Source organism: Oryx dammah, unplaced genomic scaffold, assembly GCF_014754425.2.
Source record: "Oryx dammah isolate SB20612 unplaced genomic scaffold, SCBI_Odam_1.1 HiC_scaffold_17, whole genome shotgun sequence".
In the NCBI taxonomy this organism is placed as follows: domain Eukaryota; kingdom Metazoa; phylum Chordata; class Mammalia; order Artiodactyla; family Bovidae; genus Oryx; species Oryx dammah.
In genome coordinates, this window is record NW_024070201.1 from 50,196,050 (window position 1) to 50,223,699 (window position 27,650).

At 35.4% G+C, this 27,650-nt stretch overlaps 1 protein-coding gene across 2 annotated transcripts in view; it reads right to left on the reverse strand.

Annotated features, from left to right (window-relative positions):
- FCHSD2 (FCH and double SH3 domains 2) overlaps nucleotides 1–27,650 on the reverse strand; it is a 240,119-nt gene that overhangs the window by 42,221 nt on the left and 170,248 nt on the right. For both annotated transcript variants that reach the window (XM_040258786.1, XM_040258787.1), the window contains exons 10-12: nucleotides 15,978–16,073; nucleotides 3,095–3,211; nucleotides 145–249 (exon numbers count right to left, since the gene is read on the reverse strand). In XM_040258786.1, the coding sequence (XP_040114720.1) occupies nucleotides 145–249; nucleotides 3,095–3,211; nucleotides 15,978–16,073 (318 nt within the window). The remainder of the gene's footprint in view (nucleotides 1–144; nucleotides 250–3,094; nucleotides 3,212–15,977; nucleotides 16,074–27,650) is intronic.

Sequence of the window (27,650 nt, forward strand, 5' to 3'; positions counted from 1 at the left end):
GACACTTAAAGATAATACTCTGGACACAGATGGTGAATCATCCTTCAAATTAGTCAGTGTATAGAGACTGGATTCTAAAGGTCCACATCACGGCTGTGACACTGCTGGAGCTAGGCTAAACGCCACAACTAGCTCCCACCTCACCTCTGCTTTACGAATATTTTCTTTAGCTTCATCTATTTTCTGTTCCAACTCTGTCCGGTTTTGTTCTGATACTGAAACTCCATGGCATTCCAGATCATCTAGAACCTATTAAAGAAAATAGGAAAATGATAATTGTTTTCTATTTTTCTCTTCATTAAATGACTAGAACGTCTAGATAATTTTAAAGACTTTAGTGACAAGTTTCCATGATTCCCTTTTTAACCTTTGTTTCCATTTATTTATTTGAAAAATTTTTTTAAAAAGCTATGAAGTAATTACAGAATTACAAGAAGTTGCAAAAGTAGGACAGAGAGTCTCTTCACCCAGGTTCCCCAACGGTAAAAACCTGTCTAACTACTGTATAAGATAAAATCCAGGAAACTGACATTGGCAAAATCTATAAATCTTATTTGAATTGCATTTTTTAAATATGCACAACTTTAACTTAAAAATTACATGACTATAAAGCACTGCTTCCAAACAACAACTAATACAAAATGGCAAAAAGTCTATTGCAGCTTCATACCCTACCAAGTGTTCCCTACTTCAAAATAACCACTGTCCCGTCAATTTACTTGCATTTTATCAAACCATTTTTTATGTATTTCCTATATAGTTTGCCCAGTTTTAAAAAATAATGAGATCTATTAAATGTGTCTAAGAAACCTTTGTGTGTTTGTACAAATAGACTGACATCATTCTCTAATCCACTGTTTCAATAATTCAACTGTGTCATACTTTATTTACTCTTACTTTACTGCCATTTGAGTTTTCAAATTTCTCAATATCATAAATAGTATTGTACTAACTACCTGGGCTTCCCAGGTGGCTCAGTGGTAAAGAATCTGCCTATAACACAGGAGATGCAGGTTTAATCCCTGGGTCAGGAAGATTGCTTGGAGAAAGAAATGGCAACCTACTCTAGTATTCTTGCCTGAAAAATCTCACAGACAAAGGATACTGGCAGGCTACTGTGCATGAGGTCATGAGAGTGTCAGACAAGACTTTGCAACTAAACAAAAACAACAACCTAGTCAATGACTCTTTGAACATATGAGAATATTTATCTAAGGCAAAAACATAGAAGTAGAAATTGTACATTTTTACAGACATTGCCAAATTGCTCACAAGAGGCTGTACCTGTTTTCCTAGTAGTGTGTAAGAGCACATTTCTCTACATTTCACCAACATTGGATACCATCAATCTTTGAAATTTTAAAAAGATTATCTCATTGTTTCAATTTTTGTTTCTCTGTAATAGAGTATCATTTCATATCCTCTATTCATTTTTCTAATTTTCTGTCTTTTTATTATTTAAATATATTTCCTTTTAGACATGAGTCCTTTTTCTGTTTTTTATGTCATAAATATTTCCTTCCATTCTACTGCCTTTCTCTTAACTTTCAGAAGACCTGTTGTTTTACAGAAAGTTTTAGCTTTTATGTAGTCACATTCATCAATCATCTTCCTGTGTATTTTCTGCGTTTTGTGTCTTACTTAAGAAACCATTTGTAATATGACAAAAATATTCTTATTCTTTTTTTTGTTCATTTTCAGTAGTCTTGTGTCTAGTACTCAGGTCTTTAATTCTTTTGAAATTTACCTTGTATATGGCAGAAGGGAGAGATCTAGCTTTCTATATTTTTCCAAATACACAGATAATTGCTATAATGCCATTTCCTGAGTAAATCCTTTACTCAAAGATTTGATATGCTGTTAACAAGTTTTTATTATGCAATATTTAAATACACTCAATAGACTAGTGTATTTTAAATACACTAAAATACAAAAATAGTATGATGAATTCTTAAATATCAATCTCCAAGATTCACTAGTTAATGAAATTTCTCCACATTTGTTTTCCTATTCTTTATTTTTCTGTGCTAATAGAAAAGCATTTTAAAGCAAATTCTAGACATCTTGTCATTTCATTTCTACATGCTTTAGTAAAAGTCTCTAAAAACTTAAAAAAAAAATACAGCCATAATACCATTATCAGACTTCACAATAATCCCTTGGTCACAATAATCCCTCGATCACCTTAATATGCTGTTCATCATTAAAATTCCCTGCTTGCATAAAAATGACTTTTTATAGTGTTTTTTCAAATCAATATCTAAAGGTCCATACATATACAGATCATTTTCTTTGATACATTTGTTAACTCCTGTATGATGCTACAGTTTTAATTACTATAATCATTACTGCATCTTTCAGTATGTGCTAAACTACAAACACCTCATTATTATTGTTACTGGCTATTGCTGTTTTGCTGTTTGGTCATTAAGTTGTGTCAGATTCTTTTGCAACCCCATGGCTATAGAACGCTAGGCTCCTCTGTCCATGGGATTTCCTAGGCAAGAATACTGGAGTAGGTTGCCATGCCCTCCTCCAGAGGATTGTCCCAAGTCAGGAATCGAATCTACTTCTCCTGCCAGCCAGGCAGATATCAGACACGTTTTAGGATCAGATTTTGAAGTTCCTTTGAAAATACTTTTAAAGTTTCACTGAGATTTCACTGAAATTACAAATAAATTTAATTTAAAAAAAATTTTAAGTCAGAGAAAGACAAATACTATATGTTAGCACTTATATGTGGAATCTAAAATACAAAACAAACTAGTGAAAATAACAAAAAAGAAACAGATTCACAGATACAGAGAACAAACTAGTGGTTACCAGTGGAAAGAGAGAATGAAGTAGGGGCAAAATAGAGGTAGAGGATTAAGAGGTATAAACATGCATAAAATTAAGATGCTATAGGGATATATTGTACAGGTATTTAGTAGATAGTGGAAAACATTGCTGAGTGTTGAGTTATAGGAAAAACATCTATCGGGTATTTTTCACACAATAAAATTCAACTCCTTAAACTGGTTTGATGTTTGACTTAAGTTAGATATAACCTACTTAAAGTTAGATATAACCTACGATTCTCTATTGCACTTACCCGTTGTTGGTGAACAATAGTTTTGTGCTCCCGTGCCACACGTGTGGCCCATTTCCGAGCCTCTTTGTTTAAACTGTGCTCTTCTGTGGTCCCTGTTTCTGATTCTAGTTGTCGGCTCTACAACACAAGAGAGAACAGAGGGAAAAGTACTGTTATCCTTGTTGAAATCACTGCCATTTTGTAGGCAGACCGGAGGGCCTTCATTTAATCAGCACTCAAAATAGGAGGCATGCTCCACTACTGTGGAAAGCAATGTCTCATGTCATAGGAGATTAGCAGAAGACAAAGAGGACAGTATAAAAACCATAAATGACCGCAGATTTTTGTCTTCCATTGCTGAACATTAAAGCTTCATCTCTAATACTGTAGCGTGATCCATTGTGGGGTGTGAAGAAAACCAAGCTAAGCAAAAAAGAAAAAGTATTCATGCCAACTTACTATGACACTGAAATAGTTGCATAGACAAAACAGAAACAATTTAATAATTTCAGTGGGATTAAAAAAAGAATCACTGGATAGAAGTGAAAAGAAAAAAAAAATGATACAATAATAGCAACACAACCTAACCATCCTCAAAAATACTGGGGTTTAGTTACAGGTCCATCACCAACTTACCACCAAACCTCAAGCTAGCTTTTGTCCTTCTTTTGGGCTTTACTTGTCACCTCAAAGATAGGGATGCTAGAGCAAATGATCACAAAGAACAAACTGCAAAATCTAACTAAACAAGAGTTAATAGTTAACCCCTATTATGCAAGGCACTGTGGCAAGTGCTTCATGTAACTTTTATAACAATTTTATAAATTGGGTCACATGGTCATTTTATAGAAAAGGAAACTGAGGCTCAGAGATCAACTTCTGATTCCAGGATTAGAGCTCTTAATCATTAAACTGTTTTAACTTCTTCTAAACAAAGAAGAATTCATAAAAAAACATATTTGGATTAAAAATTGGATCAAAATTTTAATATTTTTGGGGGGGACTGTAGGCAAGGTTGAAAAACCTTTTCTCCATGCAGACATTTCAGCTAAAGCTAGATTATGTAATGATAAATGAACTGAAACATATCCAAATCTAACCAACTTTACATTTACACTTTATATTGATTCATTCTTTGGGCTATTAGGGAATTACATTTGGTTTGCAAAAGGATCTAGGCATTTAAATTCATCTCTGTACTCAGAAGCCAAGGTTTAAAATGTTAGACCCTGAATGCAGAATGGAAATGTAATCTATAGGATGTATGGTAGAAAGGTATACTCTGAAGAGCTCAGGTACAGATTTTTGAGCCAGACAGATCCAGTTTTAATCTTCTCTATGCCATTTACTAGCTTTATGATCTTTTGGGTTGTTAGTTAATCTGTGTTTTAGTTACAGCTGAAACTGGTGAAAATTCCATCTATCTCAAAGAGGTTATTTAGGACAAAATGAGGTCATATTTTAAACATTTTCTTATAGCATATGTGTAAGTATCCAATAGATAGTAATTGCTAAAGACCCAAAAGAAAATTACTTAAAACAAAAAAGTTAGCATTATTGCTAATAAAAAAATCCAAATAATTCCCAGGTTCTTGATAGCCCAAATAATGAATCAAAAACAAGGTTGAAGATATAATGAAAGATTGAGATCCAAAAAGAATGAACTTGTAGAGCTCAGAGTAGATGAGAAAGAAGGCAACTAACAGAGAACTTTAATTTTTATTACTGAGGCACATTGTAGGAACTGGTAAACAGGTCTAAAATGAGTGTTGGCTGCATAGCCAACTTGCCCACACAGAATCTGTACCTTTTTACTGAGTATTATCTGTGCTTGAAAGCTGTGCTTTTTTTTCTCATTCCCTATGGGTTTACTATTACTCAGAATGGAGTGCCAAAGATCAGGACAGATCACAAATACCACTGACTGGGACATGTGATTTTGGGATCTTCTGGGCAAGGAATGACATGTAATGAAAATTCAAGTAGATTGACTGCTTTCATGAATTCTGAAATCAAGCCATGGAAAAACATGGCTAACTATAATACAGTTCTAGACAAATGAGAATTCCTTATAAGGAAAACACAGGCCAGGGTACTAAACAATACATAAAGAAATGTTCTAATGCCACTCCCACAAATAAAGGTCAATATAATTAGAATCTAGCCATGAAATTAAAAGACGCTTACTCCTTGGAAGAAAAGTTATGACCAACCTAGATAGCATATTGAAAAGCAGAGACATTACTTTGGCAACAAAGGTCCATCTAGTCAAGGCTATGGTTTTTCTGGTGGTCATATATGGATGTGAGAGTTGGACTGTGAAGAAAGCTGAGTGCTGAAGAATTGATGCTTTTGAACTGTGGTGTTGGAGAAGACTCTTGAGAGTCCCTTGGACTGCAAGGAGATCCAACCAGTCTATCCGAAAGGAAACCAGTCCTGGGTGTTCACTGGAAGGACTGATGCTGAGGCTGAAATTCTAATACTTTGGCCACTTCATGCAAAGAGTTGACTCATTGGAAAAGACTTTGATGCTGGGAGGGACTGGGGGCAGGAGGAAAAGGGGATGACAGAGGATGAGATGGCTGGATGGCATCACCGACTCAATGGACATGAGTTTGAGTGAACTCTGGTAGTTGGTGATGGACAGGGAGGCCTGGCGTGCCGCGATTCATGGGGTCGCAAAGAGTCAAACATGACTGAGCGACTGAACTGAACGGAACTGAAAGATCACTACATTTTTAAGATGGTAGTATCAGTAGTGGTTGATTCCAGGAAAGGATCTGTTAGTAACTGCTTCTTTTTAAAATGGTGGCTAATTTAATCTTTAGTTCATTCTTTTAATACTTTTCCTCTATTTCTTAAAAATATGTTAAAATATATAAAAGAATAGTAACATACATAGGCTATTCAGAAATAATTTAAAAAAATTGTTATTTTCCTAAAGCAGAATATGAGACTAAATACCAAACAACACAGTAGATTAGCTCTGGAAAAGTTTACTTATTCAACTTGATTATTTTTAAAGAGGCATATATTATAACATAACGATTCTCTGCATAATAGACAAAAATAGTTCAAATTACAAAATGAAGAGAAATGCTATAAAAGGAATTTCCTATCAACTTTTAAATGTAGGTTAGGTAGTTTATTAGTCTGTCAGTTTGGGTTATTTGATAACTCAGGTCAACTCACATGATTCTTGAAATTTTTGGCAACATCAGATTTCAGAAATCATACAAGCTTTAATAAAACATTTCAGAAGCAGACAGATCTTTTCCTGGAAAATAAATGTCAACCCAAACACAAGCCTATGCTTTTGAGTACTCTTCTTTCTGGTTGGAATAACTACCCTATCTTTTTTGGTCCACAGACAAATTCCCAGTTATTTTTCAAATCTCAGTTCAAGTCCATGTTCTCTGCGAAATCTTCCCTGATATTCCCAGACAGACTTAGGGATTCCTTCAGTTTAGACATATCTCCATTATATTAATTTGTTCATTTGTAAGACATCTACTATGTGGCTGCTGTCAGGCTAACATAACATTATACTGTGACTGCTGCACGTATGTTTCTTCCTGTTTGTCTTCAGGCAATATGAGGCCCTAAAGGATGCATTCCTGGCATGTAGCACCATGCCTAAGAGTACACAGAATGCCCTCAGTAAAGGCTGGTTAACAAATGTAACCTAAAGTGAGGGGCAGGCCACCAGATTATTAGTATGGTGCCTTCAGAAGTGATGAGAATAACATACTGAATTGGAATCAGTTTCTAATGGATAAAGGAAAGTATTTTGTGTGGACAAGAACAGGATGAACAGAGGAGAAAGAGGACTAATAGTAAATTAGTGCCGTGCATTTTAATCCAGATTCTCAAAGCTCATTTTAGGACTGAGATCCCTCTGCGCTTGTAAAATAAAAGATCTCTTTTTTCATATTAAAATTCTCACTACAAAATCCATTCGAAATGGATGGCTAAGGAAGGAATTTTTTTTTTTTGGAACCCCAACTTAAGGAATCTTTATACATTTTATTTTATGAAATTTATTTTTCTTTAAAAAGTAGCCATTGAATATGAAGTGCATTCACTCCTCAAAGAGGCCTGGGTATGTCACTCTGGCTCATATACTTAACTTCCTCTCTGGGCTGCAGCTTTCTCAACTGAAAATCAAGACATCTCTAGATGAGATGAAATCCCAGATCCTTACCAGTGCTGCAATTAAGAGAACAAACAGGCTCACGCATTGGCTGTAATCAGAGGGAACAGTGTGTTTCTCTGCAGAAGAGACCCAGAAATTATGCTATTCTATTGTTACTGTTCTCTGCTCCAAATTTCTTCTTAGCATTATCTGAGAGCCTCTGTAAAGATTATTAAAATATTCTAAAAACCTATTAATTTACTTGGAATTTTTAATTCATGACATAATTTTAGGATGTACTGGAGATGAAAACCATGAAGACAAACCATGGAAGGTACAGGATGTCAAATTTCTAAGATGGTTAAGGAGTATAAATGATGCAGATATTAAATATCCATGATGCACTACTGAATGAGAAAAAATAGCTTAAATTCAAGTCTATTAATAATCTACTTATAAAGAAACCTACTTATAGAAAGTTGTATGTCCATTATCTAGGTAAGTATATATCTGCAGAGAAATGTTCAGAAGGATATTGGCCAAAATGTTACCCATGGTTATCTCTGAATAGTGAGGGTTTAGGTGAAAAAATTTTTAATGCTTTTTTGTAATTAGAAAACTATACAGCTATTTTAATTCTTAAGAGGGTGTCATTTATTGAATATTTAAGCTCTGTGCTTAAATGTGTGTTTTACATACATTTATATCTCAAAACAATACTAATAGAGAATATTCTCAATTTATAGGTGTGGAAATCTAGGCTCAAAAAAGATATATGTCTCTCTAAAGCCTTTTAGCCAGTAAGAGCTAGATCCAGAGTTTGTGTTGAGACCTCTTGAGATTCCTGCTATCTTTTTATGACCATAGAGAGAGAGAGAGAAAGTCACTCAATCGTGTCAGATTCTTTGTGACCCCATGGACTATATAGTCCATGGAATTTTCCAGGCCAGAATAGTGAAGTGGGTAGTCTTTCCCTTTTCCAGAGGATATTCCCAACCCAGGAATCAAACCCAGGTCTCCCTCCTTGCAGGCAGATTCTTTGCCAGCTGAGCCACAAGGGAAGCCCATACTTATATGACCATACTGTCTATTAATTGTTCTATTTATCTAACACTGATAACATAGAGAGAGTAATACTGAAAAAGACATTGCTAAAATACAAATTTCTTTTCAATGAAATTTTGGCTAAGCTTTTACTGAATGCTAAGAAATTAAAAGACACTTACTCCTTGGAAGAAAAGTTATGACCAACCTAGACAGCATATTGAAAAGCAGAGACATTACTTTGCCAACAAAGGTCTGTCTAGTCAAGGCTATGGTTTTCCCAGTGGTCATGTATGGATGTGAGAATTGGAATGTGAAGAAGGCTGAGTGCCGAAGAATTGATGCTTTTGAACTGTGGTACTGGAGAAGACTCTTGAGAGTCCCTTGGACTGCAAGGAGATCCAACCAGTCCATTCTGAAGGAGATCAGCCCTGGGATTTCTTTGGAAGGAATGATGCTGAAGCTGAAACTCCAGTACTTTGGCCACCTCACGCGAACAGTTGACTCATTGGAAAAGACTCTGATGCTGGGAGGGATTGGGGGCAGGAGGAGAAGGGGATGACAGAGGATGAGATGGCTGGATGGCATCACTGACTCGATGGACGTGAGTCTGAGTGAACTCCAGGAGTTGGTGATGGACAGGGAGGCCTGGCGTGTTGCGATTCATGGGGTTGCAAAGAGTCGGACACGACTGAGTGACTGAACTGAAGACATCTTTTGGCTTAAACGAATACATCAAGAATATTGGAAAATGTGGGACTTCGCTGGTGGTCCAGTGGCTAGGACTTCACACTTCCACTGCAGGAACACAAGTTCCATCTCTGGATGGAAACTAAGATTCTGTAAGCTGCCCAATGTAGCCAAAAAAAAAAAAAAGATTTTTAAAAATTTAATGTTGTTTTTAGAAAAATAAAAGTCAAACCATTTCAAGAGTTTAGGAAGGCTTTCAGAGCCTAGCAATGTTACTTTCAAAAATCACCAATCAGAAAAAAAAAATCACTCATCTTTTTAGAAAGTAATATTAAAATAAAGTCTTTTCAAAATTTGTAGTTATTAAATAACTTTAAAGAACTACACTATAAAAAATTTTTTTGGGGGAGGGTGGCTGCTCCTGTGGCTTGCGGGATCTTAATTCCCTGACCAGGGACTGAATGTAGGCCCTCAGCAGTAAAAGCAGGAGTCCTAACCACTGGTCTGCCAGGGAACTCCCTTTCTGAATTTCCTTCCTGTCCTAAGGCTGAAGAACTTAGGATAGTCCTCTCTGAACATCTGACAGTAGACACTGCTGATTCTAGAAAGGGACACTCATGTCTATAATCAGAATCTTTCAATTTGGATATTATTGCCAGTATATGTACAGGACGATGGTATCTTTCTATCCATCATGAGTATTTTCCATAAATTCTCCACCACAATGTGTTCATGCTAATGAGTCAATGCTAAATGTAATATAAGATTCCCATCAACAGAAAGAGCCACTTGTAACAGTGAGAATTTTCAGGTAAATGCTCTGCATGATATATTGATCACATATAGATGTTTTTATAGACAAGGGCATTTGAAATATATTTATTTATTTGGTTGTGTTGGGTCTTAGTTGCGGCACATGGGATCTTTTAGTTGTGGCATGGTTCCCTAGTTGTGGCATGGTTCCCTAGTTCCCTGACGAGGGATGGAACCCAGGTCCCTCTTGCAGTGGGAGCACTAAGTCTTAGCCAATGGACCACCAGGGAAGTCCAGACAAGGACATTTTTGCTAAATACTTATTTTTAAATAGATGCAAAAATTGCCCCACTTAAGTGAAACTTTAATATGCAAATTCTAATTACAGCAAGCGGTTGTTTTATTTAATATAACTGTTAATCTATAGAAGGTGGAATTAAATGTCAGAAGTAGCATTTTAAATAATAGGAAAAGATCATATATTGGAAATTACTTGTCAGCTCTTTTCTTTTTTTCATCATTTCTGTGAAGACCTTATTATTTGCAGTTCAGAGAAGGTAAACAGGAAAGGGTCCTCTCATCCTCACCAGGAAGTTTGAGGGAAATGTTCCCTTAAGGTTTTCCTGCTTGTATGTCTGCTGTGTGTGCAGCTGCTTCAGCCATGTCTGACTCTTTGTGACCCCATGAACTGTGGCCTGACAGGCTCCTTTGTCCACGGGATTTATCAGGCAAGAATACTGGAGTGATTTGCCATTTCCTACTCCAGGGGCTCTTCCCAACCTAGGTATTGAACCCATATCTGTTGCGTTGCAGGCGGATTTTTTTTACCACTGAACCATTGCCTGCCTGTATAGATCATACTTATCTAAGTTTTGTGGCCATGCATGTTTCTTGTATTTTTTCCCAGGTTAACTTTGCCATTTGTCACACGATGTGAGGAAACGCTCCCTAAGTGTACACAACACTAGTTCTGATAATGGAAGGGAGACACGCTGAGATGTATGTAGGGCAGAGAGGTGCTAAGCAGAGCAAGTCATGTACTTTTAAGAGGAATAAGAATGGACAGTAACTATTAGCTAGTGGCTACTTTTTATTCCAGACATATTGCCTTTTAGCCTTAAAAATTGCTGAGAGGTTGGTGAGTTATCCTTTGTAGAATTAAACAGGAGAGAAAATCCCAAAGAACTTCCAGTGATCAACTTAGTAAGGGAGTTGAAAACTGGAGGCCACGACTACAAAGTGTTATCATATTTCATAATCTTGGTAATGTCTTCTATATTTTATATTTAAGTATTTCCCATAGTAATTTGTGGCACAACCTAAAAAAAAAAAAAAGAAAAAGAAAGAAACATGCTTGTCTTGAGGACAGGAGAAAAAAGGCTGTCAACATTTATTTTCTCTCTACTATGTGCCAGGCATTGAGTCAAGTCTAATTTTCAAACTCAATAAAGTACAGTCATTTCATATAAGGAAGCTGAACCATAGAGGTTAAATATATATAAATATGTAAATAAAAATAAATACAGCCAGCACATAGCATAGCTAGGATTTGACTCCAAAGCCCATGATTTCTCATTGTACAACACCTGCATGAATCTCTAACACAAAGTTATTACCCATGTGACAGCTGAATGACTTTAAACATAGAGATTCTGATAAATGTACTTGTAAAATCTCTCTCACAGAATTTACATTTATCTTTCTTTTGGTGGGGGGGAATTTTAGGGTACATTCCATATCCTTCTTAGAACAATCTTATACTAAAAACTTTCATTTCAGTGAAGAAAGATGAACTTTATTATTTCTAGAAAGATTTTTGCCTTTCAGGTATCATCTGATACCAGGAGATACAAAGAAGGGATACCTTGGAAATCAGCAATTCTATATGGAAACAGAGACATGTAAATCTTTCAGTATTAACCATGAGGCAGCTACTAAATTACTACATCAGATGGAACTTGCCATTGATCACTGTCACTTATAATCATCTCAAGGATAAACAAAGATTCCTAATTTAATTCTATGGCTGTATAGAATAGATCATTGTGACTTTATAAAATAATTTTGGCTAGTTCCCTTTGGTATATCACTCTAAAACATGACTTAAAATAATCATATATTAAAATAAAATGAAAAGGAATTCTGATGTACTAGCAGATAAAAAAAAGATTAAGCCTAAGAAAAAAACAATAAAAAACAGGAAGTGCAATACTTTCAACCCTTAACTAAATCCCAGTGGTTATACTGTGACTGTTTTCAACTGTACATTTTTTACTTTTGTAGGGAAAATATTGGAATCTGAAATGGTTTATATTAAAAACTTTTCAGAAGAAAATAAGTTAAATTTAATCATGATGATGACTTTAAAAGTCCTATGGCTTTCCTAAATTTATCTTATCTAAATCTAGATCAAATATTTATTGACTACTCTTACTCTTCTCTATATAAGGCAAGGGCATATACAAATTATATGTAATAAATATCTATTGGGTGAATAAAAATGAATGTGTTAAAACCATAAGGAACTCAAAGTTCCTAATATAAATGATAAAATCCAAAATAAAATAAAGGAACAATACTGTCCTGCAGAGGGAACTTGTTTGCAATTATCACATGGCTGTCATACTTGAAAAGATTTCATAGTTACCATATGTAAAACTCAAACACAAAATCGGATTGCAACCTACATTTACAGTGTTGTTCAACTTCTTCACCATACCAAACCTACTTGCTATTTCAAATACCGTAATGCATTTTCAAGCTTTTCTGGCTCTAATACTTATTAGCTGAGTGATCTTGAGCAAATTTCTTAAACACAGTTTCCTAAACTATGAAGGTTAAAAACAGCACCTAAAATATAGGATTGTTGGGAGGATTAAATGAATACAAGGAATTCAATTAGAAAAATGTCTAACATGAAATAAACCTTCAGTGAATGTCACTTATTATTTTTATTATTTTCAATTGTTATTTTCACTTCCCAGCATGTTTTTTTTCAATCCTGCCAAGTAAATTTCAATTCACCTTCAAGATCTAATCCATATTAAGAAGACACACAATCTGTAAAAAAAAAAAAAAACTAAAGATCTGAACAGACATTTTATCAAAGTAAATATATGAATCACCAATAAGTCATAAGAAGATATTCAATATCATTAGTCATTAGGTTAATGTATATCAAAACTGCAATGAGATTCTATTTTGTATCTTCTAGGATGACTATAAGCAAAGAGACAGACGATAACAAATGGCAGTGAAGACATGGAGAAACAAAACACCCATATAATGGTAGGCAGAAACACAAAATGGTAGCCACCTTGGAAAAGTTTGGCAATTTCTTAAAAAGTTAATTGTAAGTTACCATACAATTGATTCAGCAACTCAAGAGTAATGAAAACATATTCATACATTAACTTGTACACAAATATTAATATTAGCATTACTGATGATAGCCAAAAGTGGGTAACAACCTAAATTTCTATCACTGATTAACAGATAAAAAATACGTAGTATGTGGAATACTATTCAGCAATAAAAAGGAACAAACTATCAATACATTCTAAGACAAAGATGAACCTCAAAAACTTGCTAAGTGAAAGAAGCAAGACATAAGAGACCACATATTGTATGGTTCAATTTATATGAAATGTCTAGAGAAGGTAAACCTATCAAGAAAGAAAATAGATTAGAGATTGCCTGCACAGGGGATTGGAATATGGATTAACAGTAAATGGACATGAGGGATCTTACCGGGGTCATGAAAATGTTCTAAAACTTATTTGTGATGCTGGTTGCCCAATTTGGTAAATTTACTAAAAACCAGTGAATAATACACTTGAAATGGGTGAATTATATGATATGTAAATGTCTCTATAAATTTGTAAAAAAAATTATACCACATCAGGATGCATTAATTGTACTCATCAACGGACACCAAGAGCATTTTGTCAGGTACAGCACTTGCCTGATTATATTTTACTTATTTGTGTACATGTCAGTGAGCTTCTTGAGTTTGGGCTCTTCACATGTAGTAGCTATCCTCAGCATCTGTCTGAATGATTGGCACTCACATAGACACAGTAGGAACTCAGTGTCTGTTGCATTGAAATGTACTCCAGAAGAGAATAGGAACAGTAGCAATTTCAGAAATAAAACAGAAGATAAGGGCAATTAGTCCTTCCTACATGCCCTACATTTAACCAGCAGGAGAAGTAAGTTAATGGGGGCACTGATTGGTGCTCTCCACTCTGTGACAGGCTTAGTGCTACCAACTCCAAGAGGAAACCAGAAAAGTAAGTAAACAATGCTTCCATTCTCATATAAAAGAACAGTACTAGTCTATGCTGGGTAAAAACAATTACTTGGGATTTTATTTTTTGTGGGCAATATGAATAGTTAATCTAAAGCAAAACAAAAAGTATATACAACAAATTTTACAGGTAAAAACATTTTCAAAATGATTATTCTAAAACTTTCAACAGTTGAAACAATCTGGGATGATTTTTATAAATGTGTGAGCATTTATTGTTTTCCATTATGAAGAGATTAATTGCTCCCCAAGTGCTGAACATTTCTTCCTTGAAAACACAGTAGCATTTAGAAAGAACATTAAACTGCAATTAGGATGTCAATGTGTCATTAATTCACTGTACGACTCTGGACAACTCTCTTTTCCTTTTTAGGCTTCAGTTTCCTCTTTAATAAAGGCAAGATTAGTTCTAAGGTTCTTTCCAGCACTCCTATTGAGGAAAACTAAGATGCTTCAGACAAGATGACAAATGAGAAGCTCAATCTTTTCACTATAAATAGGAAAAGAAATCCCTAATATATAAGGGAAAAGGAAAAGCCCCAGCTTATGCATTCAGTAACCCTTTACACATATATTTATAACTTTCATCCCAAACCAGGTCCCACCCTTCTTTTAACATGCAAACCCACATACCCCATCCCTCCCACCCCTGACCCATACCCCCAAATACCTCAGCTATGGTCATTCTCAGAGCACTGACAGGGGAGAACTCAATATCCACCAGCTGGGCAGCTTTTAAACTCTGCCCAGTACAGATTGCACAAGGACAGAAAACAGCATAGAGTTAGAATTGTAAGGCAAACAGGGACACAGAGCTAAGAACATTTAGCACAGCGTTTAGAAACAAAGAAGGATTTAGGGTTGTCATGGGGCTTCAGATGAGTGAGATCAATCCCTATCAGCCTCATTTTCCTGAGGAAACTGGGAAAAGATAAAATAATCTCAAATGGGTCACATTTTAAAGTCAAGCTTGGCAAACGTGTCCATACCCTGTATCCTCAGGACAGTGTTTCCAAGTCGTTAAGCAAAAGCTGATAGATTAAAAAAAGGCACTACTAAGGGAAAAGGTTAATAATCTAGAGGGAAATCCTGATTTCCTACATTTCTTTATATAGCCACCAACAGGCCTACTTTAAATTTAGTAGGAAAAGTAATGAAGATACCTCCAGCAAAGGTTTCTATTAAACTGATACCATTAAACTCTGCTATCATAAACTCCCCTGGTCTTGAGTCTAAGTGTACCACAGACTTTGCCAGTATAACTTGACTTCCCTCTTGGCTTACCGGCATTGAGAGAATGTGCTAGATGTGTGCTTTCTTACCTTATAGAAGTGAAATACCTTTTAAAAATGTTATTAAATTAGTATTCTGGTTCTTTTTTTTTAAATTCAAAAATGGCTATCATTTTTCATAGAGGAAAACTCAAGGATAAAAGTATATGATTAATGTTTGCTTTTTATACTTTGCCAGTTTGGCATTTGTATTAATACTTCCACAGTCTAAGAAATCTGAAAGGAATTATAAAGGGCCTATAATTTTTTAATAAACCCAGTAAAATATTTGTATACATATATTCATTATTCTATTTATTAATTCTGTTCTGGTTAAAAACCACTGGTTTCTTCGGAAGGGTATACATGCGAAGAAATTAATAAATAGGAAGTATAAATTTACATCTGAATTGAAAAAAATTTTATGGAATAGTTTTCTCTTCTTCCCTCAGTTCAGTTTTCAGATTTCCAGTAACTTGTTTTATAATTTAACCCTACTAAGTAGAAAGTTGTTAGCATAAAGATGGTGGGTGTGTTAGTCATATTTTAGAAAGGAATGTCACAGTTTCTTGGCATCCTTACAGTTTTGTTATAAAATTGAGATATACTCAGTCTTTTTTGTCTGTCTATTCCAAAGAGAATAGTTATTGAACACAAACATAGCTTAAAAACAAATAAAATGAAAATGTGGAATTCCCTTACAGTATCACTGTCACAAGGCTGGAACTGGAAGGGCTGGGGTTTGTGAAACACAGCATTCTCTTGTAAAAACAGCTGAAGATTATAGTCTCGTACCACCTAAAGAGAAAATAAAATATCTTTAAATATTTAACAAGGTTAAAATGTTCAATAACTGCCTTTTAAAAGTTTAGGTTTTTTTCTGTAGTTTTCAAAAAATGAGAAATCATCCAGTACTACATGGTCAAAAAGAAATGATAATTACAATTTTTTTCATTTCATTTATTTTTAAACTTTTTATTTATTTATTTGGCTGCATCAGGTCTTAGTTGAGCATGTGGGATCCAGTTCCCCGAGTAGGGATTGAAACTGGCCTCCTGCAATGGAAGTGTGGAGCCCCAGCCACCGGGGAAGCCCTTCATTTTGGATAATAGTTGTTATCCTTGTGCCCCATTTTCTTAAGAATCTAAATATGGAAAGTACTAGGTTAGAAACTAGCCCAGATTTGGGGACTAGACAATATGTACTATTTTAAGACTGCAGAAAGATGGCTATTACACAAGAGGTTGTTCTTTTGAATGGGGATAGGTAGATGCAAAAAGGGAAGCACATCAGGTTTTTCTAAACCAGTTCTAAACTTCTGTAGGCCTCTTAAAGTTTCCTGCCGTCTACTAGGAAACTGCCAGATAACTGTACACAGCACAAAATAGTATTTTTCTAGTACTTCTCGCCACATTTCTAAGGAAGTTATATTCCAATTACCATCTTAAAGCATACCAAGAGAGCCCTCTAAAAAGAATTCACTGTTATATTCCCTGGGAAAGAGTGGAAACCAGCAACATTTGATTGCATAGAAATCCAGTTTCTAGTGTGCTACACTGCTTACCCTTGACTTGTCTTTCATCTGACTGCTATACTTTAGTAGTCCTGGGAAAAGAATTCATTCAGGAGATAGAGAAAGTAGGAGGTATATTTTGCATTTTACTTACCAGTACATCCCAATTCTCTATTGTCTCCCTCCCCTGCCTTCAACAACCATTTACTGAGAGAGTTTACCAGGCCTAATATTAAATGCAGCAGAGAAGGGGTTATACACAGAGGAATAAATATGAATAAACAAAGTTAGTATCTTCAAGGAATTTATAATCTAGAAACTTGGACAATTAAATACATTACACAATTAAAATACACTAGCAAAGTACATAGAAGGCACTAGGAGAGCGCAAGTGATATTTAATCCAGATTCTGGGGTGGGGTGGAGGGAGGAGTGATTGGAAATACGTGGTCAGGGAAGGCTGGCTGAATAAACATATTCTTATAGGGAAATGTGTTTTTTCTTTTCCTGGATTCCAGCTTTAAGCTAGAATAACTGAGAAAGCTCCTGATACAGTCCTGAGACATAGCCTCACTAGTCACCATGCAGAAAAAGCTAAGAAGATCATCCTTCTGGTTGCTAAACCTAAACCCTGAAGCACAACCAACCCAACTTCCTTCCTTCCTTTCTTTCCAGAGGGAGGTATTAATCTTTTTAAAAATTTTAACTTTTTGGTATGGAATATTTTAAAGAGAAAACAGTATAATGTGTCCCCACATACTATCAACCAACTTCCAAAACACACCGATTTCTGTTTCATCTAAAACCCACCTACCCCTTTCACCTTCTATTAAACTGAAGGAAGTCTTAGACATATTATGTCACCTATAAATATTTCAGTGTAATGTCTAAAAGACAGACTTTAGAAAACGTATATTAAAATGTGCAATAAACATAAAACAGTAACTGTTTAATTTTTTGTTCATATTTTTTAAAGTTTTTCACATTAGGGTCACAATATGGTTCCTACAGAGCATATGGGTGTTGTTGCTTAGGTTTCTTTTCATATATAGATTTCTTGGGACTTTCCTGGCAGTAGAGTGGTTAAGAATCCATGCTTCCAGTGCAGAGGCTGCAGGTTTGATCCCTGATCAGGGAACTGAGATTTCACATGGCACATGGTGTGGCCCCCCCCCACAAAAATCACATATAAGTTTCTTCCTCTGTCTCTCTCATCCACCTCACTTGCAATTTACCTGCTGAAGAAACTGAGTTTTTGTTCTGTAGTTTCCCAAAGTCTGAATTTTGTTCACCCCATCCTTGTAGTGTTCTGTTTCTTGTGTGTCCTGTAAGTTGATGTTTCACTGCATTCACGTTTATTGTTTCATTTTTTTGGCAAGGTGGTGTTTACTTCTGTAAGGAGGCTTGCCTCTGACTTGCCTCTTTTTGCTATTAACAGCTGTAGTGGGCTGAACGAATGGTGGCTCTCCAAAAGAGAGATCCCTGTCCTTAGCACTGAACTTGTGAATGCTACCTCATTTGGAAAAAGGCCCATTGCAGATATAATTATTAAGAATTTTGAGATTAGGAAATATTCTGGATTCTGTGGTTGGGCTCTGAAAGTAATGATAAATGATGTTATTATAAAAGACAAACAGAAGGAAACAGACAGAAGAGCAGCCAGTGAGACAAGAGGCAGATATTGGAGTGATGTGACCACAGGCAAACAAAAGTCTGAAGCTATCAGAAATTGAAAGAGGTAAGAAACCAATCATCCTTTAAAGCCTTTGGTGGGAGTGCAGCCTTGCTGACGCTTTCATTTCTGACTTCTGGCTTCCAGAACTGAGAGGGAATAAATATCAGTCATTTTAAGTCTTCCCTTTTGTGGTAATTTGTATAGTAACACTAGGAAACTAACAGAAGAGATCTACGATGATAAATGCCTAGACATATTAGGGGCCGCAAGAACTAGAGAGTTTTCTATATTTTTCTATCACTTTATCAAGGAATTCCATCATTTTTCACTTAGCTAGAATACTTTTATAAGAGAAACTTTCAAATTCATTTATTTAGTTACCTTGAGGCTGATTTTGTATAAGGCAGGATAAACACTTGGCTCTTCCCTTTATTATCTAGTTTTCAAATTGGTCTGTTTCCCTAGTAACCTCAAAAGAATGATCAATTATAGCTTTAATAAATTATTATAAAGTCATGGATTTAAAACTTTGATTATTTCAACTACTGCTATCATTATCAATGCTAAAATAATCCCATCTTTGGCTAGCAAGATCACATCTTGAGTCCCTGGAGATGACCTAGTAGTTTTTGATAGTCTCCCTGCTTTCTATACTGGAGAAGGAAATGGCAACCCACTCCAGTGTTCTTGCCTGGAGAATCCCAGGGACGGGGGAGCCTGGTGGGCTGCCGCCTATGGGGTCGCACAGAGTCGGACACGACTGAAGTGACGCAACAGCTGCTTTCCATTATGACTAACTAATGTTTACCTTAAATATTTTATGTCCCAGATCTAGAATCGGTGCTATTTTCCCAAGAAGCACTGTTTTATTTTTTTAAAGTGAGTAGGAGAAGTACATGGAAAACAAGACCTGTACAATAGAGGCACTGGGTTAGTAACTGGTCTTCTCTCTCAAACAATTCATTTTGAAAGGAAGTTGCAAAGAGATCCTGTGCACCTCCCAATGTCAGCATCTTGCATAAATTCAGTAAATGTGAAAATCAGGAAACTGACACTGGTACAAAGCATAATGCTTATTTAGATGTCACCAGTTATATTAATATATGCTCTCATTTTGGGATATGTGTGTGTAAAGGTTTATACAATTTTATCACATGTACAACTTCATGCAACCACTATCCCACTCAAGATATTTAACTGAACCACTGCCACATGACTCCCTTGTGCTATTCCATAATACTTCCCTCTACTTTGTTTGTTTAGTGACTAAGTTGCATCTGACTTTTTTTGCCACCTCATGGACTGTAGCCTCCCAGGCTCCTCTGTCTATGGGATTTCCCAGGCAAGAATACTGGAGTGGGTTGTCATTTCCTTCTCCAGGGGATCTTCCTAATCCAGGGATTGAACTTGCATCTCCTGAACTGGCAGGCAGATTCTTTACCATTGAACTACCTGAAAGTCTCTTCCCTCTACTCTCCTCATCCCTAATTCCTGGCAACTGCTATCTGTTCTCTATTTCTATAAATACGCCATTTCACAAATGTTACATAACGGAATCATGTACCATATACCTTTTGGTATATGTTTTTGGCTGCATGGCGTAACATGAGGGATCTTAGTTCTTCAATAAGGGATCAAACCCATGCCCCTTGCAGTGGAAATATGGTCTTAACCACTGGACCACTAGGGAAGTCTATTTTCATTCAGCATAATTTCCTTGAAGTTTATCCAATCTGTTGCATGTATCAACAGTCACTCCTTTTTATTGCTGAGTAGTACTTCATAGTATGGAAACACCACCATTTATTTTGGTCCTTCACTCACTGAAGGTCATTTAAGGAGTTTCCAGTTTTCAACTATTATGACTAAAAGCTACCCTGAACATTTGTGTGTAAGCTTCTGTGTGAAAATAAATTTTCACTTTTTCTAGGATATATGCCCTATTTTTCTCTCTGTAAAGGTGTTACTGAAGTATAACTGACATACATACAATAACCTGTACATATTTAAAGTGTATACTTCGATAAATTTTAACTTTCCTATATATCTGTAAAAATCACCACAATCAAGATAATGGACATATCCCTCACTTTCAAAAGTTTCTTCATTCCCTTTGTAATCTTTCCCTTTCTGCTTCCTTCAGTTACTCCTTGTGACAGCTGAGATCAGGCCTTCAATCTCGTTACTGATGTAACCTTCAGCAACTAGCACAATGACTTCCGTCTAAAGTAGTATTCAATAAACAGCTGTTAAAGAACACCACTGTATCCACCATTGAGATTAAATAAAACATTACCATTACCGTAGAAATCTATACATCCTCTCCTTATTACATTCCCACCTTACTTCCTAAGGCGTGTTCAACCTTTCTTTTTTTGAATTTTTTTTTAAGTTGGGGAATCTCTCCCATTCCCCAATCCAAGGACCCTTTTAAGACATTTTCCCCCTAGTTGCCCTCTTTGATTACATTTTAATATTACAAGTATATGTTACATATTTATGTACTGTGGCCCACTGTAACATAAGATTCTTTTGGCAAACAACCCCTCAACATCCAGAAGCACTTTTTACTCCTTTGGGGGACCATCTGCCCCTCTGTGAATGCATGCTCCTTTAGATATAACTACTCTACTAAATTTTACTGTGCTCCTCTTTTTTCCTTTCCTTTTAACAGTGTTATTACATATGATGTATCTCAAAATGATACTGTTTTCTTGGATATTTCTGAATGCTGTATAAATGTGTGTATATTCTTTGCAAGTTGCTTTTCTAAAAATTGAAGTATTGTTAATTTACAATGTTATGTTAGTTCCAAGTGTTAAAGCAAAGTGATTTAGCTATACATACACATACACATTCTTTTTCAGATTCTTTTCCATTATAGGTTACTATACTGAGTACAGTTCCCTGTTCTATACAGTAGGTCCTTGTTTTGCAATTTGCTTTTTGCTCAACATCACATTTTTGACTCTCATCCATATTAATGCATGTGCCTACAGAGCTTTCATTTTTATTGCTATTTGGTATTCCATTATTCGTCTTACTGGTGGTAGACAGTTATTTCTAGCTTTTTCTAATCTGACGAAGGAAGTTGCCATGAACAATATCTCAAAGTCTTCTGGTACCCACTATGGGGCCACAGTTTCTCTATGTTATATTCTAAGTAGAACTACTGAGTCATAAGCTAAGTGAATCTTTAAATTGACTAGATAATGCCAAATGTGTTGAAATTGGATATATCAATCTGTACCCCTCAGGGCAGTATATAAGCTTCTGTTAATCCATATTCTCATCAACAATCATTCTTGTCAGTTTTTGTCCATCTCATAAGTGTGAAATAGAATCTCATAGTGATTTCAATTTCCAGTTATTTGATTAATAGTTAGTTTAAGCATCTGTACTAGTTTCCTAGGGCTTCCATGACAAAGGATCATAGAGGAGGTGGCTTAAACAAGGTACTTCTGTTTCCTCACAGTTCTGGAGGCTAGAAGTCCAAGATCAAGGTGTTGGAAGGGCTGGTTTCTTCTGAGGGCCTCTTTCCTTGGCTTGCAGACGATCGTCCTTTCCTGGTGTCTTATGCGGATTTTCCTTCATGCCTATTCACACTCTAACCTTCTATGAACACCAGTCATATTGGATTAGAGCTCATCTGTATGACCTCATTTTACCTTAACCTCTTTAAAGGCCTAATACCCAAGAACAGTTACATTCTGAGGTACCAGAGGTTAGGACTTCCACGTATGAATTTTAGGGGATACAACTTAGCCCATGAAAGCATCTTTTTTATATGGTAATAGCTATTTGTATTTTTTTATTCTGTGGGACATGTGTTGTATGATATATCACTAGTTCATTCCTTTTTATGAACAAATAATATTCCATAGTATGGATAAACTGTATTTTATTTATCTAATCACCAGGTGATTGACATTTAGGGTGTTTACAATTATTGGCTATTATCTCCTGAAGAAGGAAATGGCAACCCACTCCAGTATTTTTGCCTGGAAAATCCCATGGACAGAGGAGCCTGGTAGGGTACAGTCCATGGGGTTGCTAAGAGTCAAACACGACTGAGTGACTTCACTATGAATAACACTGCTGTGAACATTTCTGTACAATTTTTTTTGTTCAATTTTTTTGAAAAAAAACTTTTCAAAAAGTGTAAAGTAAAAAAAAAAAAAAGTGGAAGTGTCAATATGGTAACTCTGCCTCACTTTTTGAGGAATTACTGAACTGTTTTCCACAGTGGCTACACCATTTTACATTCCCACAATGTACAAGAGTTATAATTTTACCACATCCCTGCCAATACTTGCTATTATATGTGTGCTGTTTTAATTATTAAAGCTCTCGTACTAGGTAGGAAGTGGTACTTCATTGTGGTTTTCATTTACATTTCTCCAATAACTAGTGGTGCTTAGGATCTTTTCATGTGTACATTTTCCTTGGAAAAATGTCTATTCAAGTCCTTTGCCCATTTTTAAATTGGGTCATTTGTCTTTTATGTGTTGAGTTGTAAAACTTATTTATATATTTTGAATATTAAATTCCTATCAGGCACATGATTTATAAATATTTCTCCCATTCTTTGGGCTTTTTCACATTTTACACAATGTTCTTTGATGCACAAAAACTTGTAATTTGATGCTGCTGCTGCTAAGTTACTTCAGTCGTGACTTCAGTCCCGACTCTATGCGATCCCATAGACAGCAGCCCACCAGGCTCCTCCGTCCCTGGGATTCTCCAGGTAAGAACACTGGAGTGGGTTGCCATTTCCTTCTCCAATGCATGAAAGTGAAAAGTGAAAGTGAAGTCGCTCAGTCGTGTCCGACTCTTAGCAACCTCATGGACTGCAGCCCACCAGTTCAGTTAATCTATCGTCTTTTGCTGCTGTGCTTTCATGTTAACTCTAAGAATAAACTGGCAAACCCAAGGTCACAAAGATTTACTTCTGTATTTTCTTTTATAATTTTACAGTTTTAGGTTGTTGGCCCATTTTGAGTTAATTTTTATATATGGAGTGAGGAAGGGGTTTACCTTTATTCTTTTGCATGTGGTTATTCTATTGTTTTATCACCTCTTGTTGAAGAGACTATTCTTTCTTTATCGAATGGCCTTGACAACCTTGTTGAAATCAATTGGCCACAGATGTTTGAGCTTATTTCTGGACTCTGAATTCTTACATGTCTAGCGTTATGCTAGCACCACACTCTTAATTATCACAGCTCTGTAGTAAGTTTTAAAACTGGGATGTGTGAGTCCTCCAAATTTGTTTTTCCTTTTCAATATTTCAGGATTCCTTGTAGTTCCATATGAATTTCAGGACTGGCTGTTCCATTTCTGCAAAAAGGCCATTGGAATTTTGATAGGAACTGTACTGAATCTCGGAGAAGGCAATGGCACCCCACTCCAGTACTCTTGCCTGGAAAATCCCATGGATGGAGGAACCTGATAGGCTGCAGTCCATGGGGTCGCAAAGAATTAGACACAACCGAAGCGACTTAGCAGCAGCAGCACTGAATCTATAAATTGCTTTGGGGAATACTGAAATATTAGAGATATGAAATCTAATCCATAAACATTTATTATTTCCATTTATTTGGGTCTTCTTTAATTTCAGCATTATAGTTTTTCAATGTACAAGTCTTTTGTGTTTTGGTTAAATTTATTTCTTGGTATTTACTCTTCAAATACTATTGTAAGTGGAATTATTTTCATATTTTCATAATTTTCTTTCAGTTAATTCACTGATGAAGTATAGAAACATAACAGATTTTTGTGTTTTGATTTTGCATTTGCAACTTTTGCTGAGTTCATTTATTAGCTCCAGAACTTTTGTGGATTCTATAGGGTTTTTTATATACAATCATGTCATGTACAAATATATACTTTTACTTCTTTCTTTCCATTTTGGTGCCTCCTATTTCTGTTTCCCGCCTAACTGCTCAGATCACGACGTTCAGTACAATGGTGAATGAGTGAAAGTCGCTTAGTCCTGTCCGACTCTTTGCGACCCATGGACTATACCATCCATGGAATTCTCCAGGCCAGAATACTGGAGTGGGTAGCCTCGCCCTTCCCCAGGGGATCATCCCAACCCAGGGACTGAATCCAGGTCTCCCACATTGCAGGTGGATTCTTTACCAGCTGAGCCACACGGGAGGCCCATTCACCACAATGGTGAATAGTAGTGGTGAAAGTGGGCATCCTTGTCTGATCCTATCTTAGATAGGGAAAGCTTTCAGTCTTTCAACACTGAGTATGATATATGATGTAGGTTTTTAAAAAAATGCCTTTTACCATGTTCAGGAAGTTCCCTCCTATTCCTAATTTGTTGAGCATTTTTATCATAAGAGAATGCTGAATTTTGTCATACGCTTTTCCTGTGTTTTTGAGATGATCATGTGATTTTCCCCCTTATTTTATTAAGTTTACTTTTTTGGCGTATCTTTAAGGTATTAAGAGTGACAATACTAGACAATTTAATTTCTGAAGAAATGTAGAATAACCCTGCTATTTTTGAATTGTTAAAAGAGCTACATTATTAATTGGTAGGAATTTCCTTATACAGACAGAAAGCAAGCATACATAAACAAATTGTAAGGCCAGTAGAACCACCTTTAGAATTACTATACTAGAGAAAATCTCTCTGACAATATCTGCTTCAGTTACATGCACAAAGCATTTCATAAAATATTAAGAAGAAAAGCAAGCTTTCATAAATAATTAAAATTAAACAGAAGTTCCTAGGGCCAGCTGTTTCCCTTTAGGGAATGAAAGGTATAGAGGGCATTATACAATTTACAATGTGTCTATGGATTATCCCCAAAATACATGTACATTTACAATTTAGAAATGTGGAAAAAAATGAACTTCCCCCAAAGACAAGCTAGTAATGGTGTAGAATAAAAATAAAAAAAAATTTAAACTTCTGGATATCAGATCACTAGGTTGCTTTTAGCAGGATAACAAAAGTAGCAGAACAAGCTCTTTGTTAACAGAAAAGCACATGGCATAAAACTTCTAGGTGTGAGCTCTTCTGGTAGTAGGAATAAAAGGGCACATCTCCTAGTTACATCATTCTTATTAAATTTTTATTACTACCACTTTCAATCTAAACATAAGAGCATCTTATTTCTTCCTCATCCCTGGGGAGTAAGTTACCCATATGAGTGAATGTAGAGGAAAATAAAAGCTTATCTCTTTATGTGTCCAAATCAGTTTATACATTTTAAATTCATTTTCTATGAAAACAATATAAGCTAAAGAGATAATATAGATATTAGTAGAGCATGGAAAACACTACGTGTGTGTTTGTGACCTCAGGCAAATCACATAAACTTCCTGGGTCTGTTTTTCTTTCTACAGAATGAGCAAGATAATACCAACCTCAGAGGATGTATTAAAAACTAGAAAACTGTGAACTGCTATATAAAATAGTAGCACATTTTAAAGACTAAATGCCTTTAGTTGGCAGTGTACTCAAACATTCTTGGAGAAATATTTCAAAAAAAGTTTTGTCTGGGGACAATCTCTCTGATAAAATTAGAAATGAAAAATGTCACCCACTATGTGCTCCCTCCATTAAATGGAAACTGGAAAAACTTCTAAATAATTCATGGGTTAATGAGGGGAGGGAAATGGCAGAAGCGATTTTAAAATGCCCTACGTACCTATCACAGAATGCAATTATGGTAGAAAGAGAAATTTTTTAGGCTCAAGTGGATTTATTTGAAAAGGCTGAAAATAGAGAACCTAATAGAAAAAGAAGCCTAAAAGCATTAACTGTAATAAAGTAGAAAGAACTCATGACTATAAAGGTAGTAATCAAGGAGACAGGGAACAATAACACTGAGAAGTAGAACAAGAGTTGGCTTTTGGAAAAGATTAATAAAATAGATTGGCAAGTCTGATTAAAATAAGAGAGAAAGCACAAATAATATTAGAAATAAAAAGGGAGACAATTACAGAGGCAAACAAGTTTATATGCAAATTTATGCCTTCAAATTTGATAAATGAAATAGACAATTTGTCTAGGAAAGTGAAGTTGCCAAAATACACTAAAAAAGATACAGAAAACCTGAATAGATCAGTACATATAAACAATCTGATTACTAGTTAAAAATCAACTTCTTCATAAAAGGAACAAACCAAGACACTTTGATAGACTTCTACTCCCAACATTCTCTTAGGGAAAATGTCAAATGTATACACATTAAAATAAAAAGAACTGTACAGAAACACCTGCATACCACTACCTAGACTCTTTAACATTTTTCTACATTTTCTTTCACATAACTATCCATCTACCCATCTATTTATCCTCTCTATATGTTCATCCTTTTACATCTTTTACTGAATCCTAGGGGTAAAAATATAAGAATACAAAAATATGACAGGATTTCAAAGCACCAAACTAGTGATATTTATATTTCCAAATGAACTTAGCATTTTAAATGTTTTTCTAAAAATTGGAATTGGAATTGGAGCTATGATACACTGAAAATAATAAATACACATGGAGGCGATTCAGGAAAAGAAAAGGGACATAGACTGTGCCCTTTTCTTTCCTGTCTTTGGCCTCTGTTTGTAATATGGATACCCTGATTCCCTTCCAAACAACTTTCTAAGGTATTAGCCAGTTCCCACTCCACTGGCCAAAAACAAGAATTGAACTGGATCTTTTAAAATAGTAGTCATAAAATGAATGTATTTTAATAAATGCATTCAGTCAGGAAACATTTACTGGGCACTTAATTTATCAGAAAGAAAATAAGATTAATTAACCATAGGAACAATTTATCTTCCAAAGGATACTTTCTCTATTGCAAAAAATTTTAATCTGTCAGATCCTAAAGAAAAACAATTTGATTTATTTTCTATGTAAACAGTGTGACATGCTAGCAGACTTGAATGGAAAGATAACTATCAAAGAATGACAGCATATAGAAGGCAAGGTTAATTGTTTAAAGCAAGATATTATAACATTAATTGATCAATTATAAAATTTTAATTTTCCTTTTTGTGTCCCTTTATTATTCTTCACACCGACACATGACCCTGTTGTTTTATGTGAACTAAGTGCATTCAAAATTAAGTGGAAAATAAAGTTCTTAAAACCATTCTTTTCAAGAGCAACAGACATGCTAATAATGACTGATGTCCTGAGTCAGCCTATATCATCACC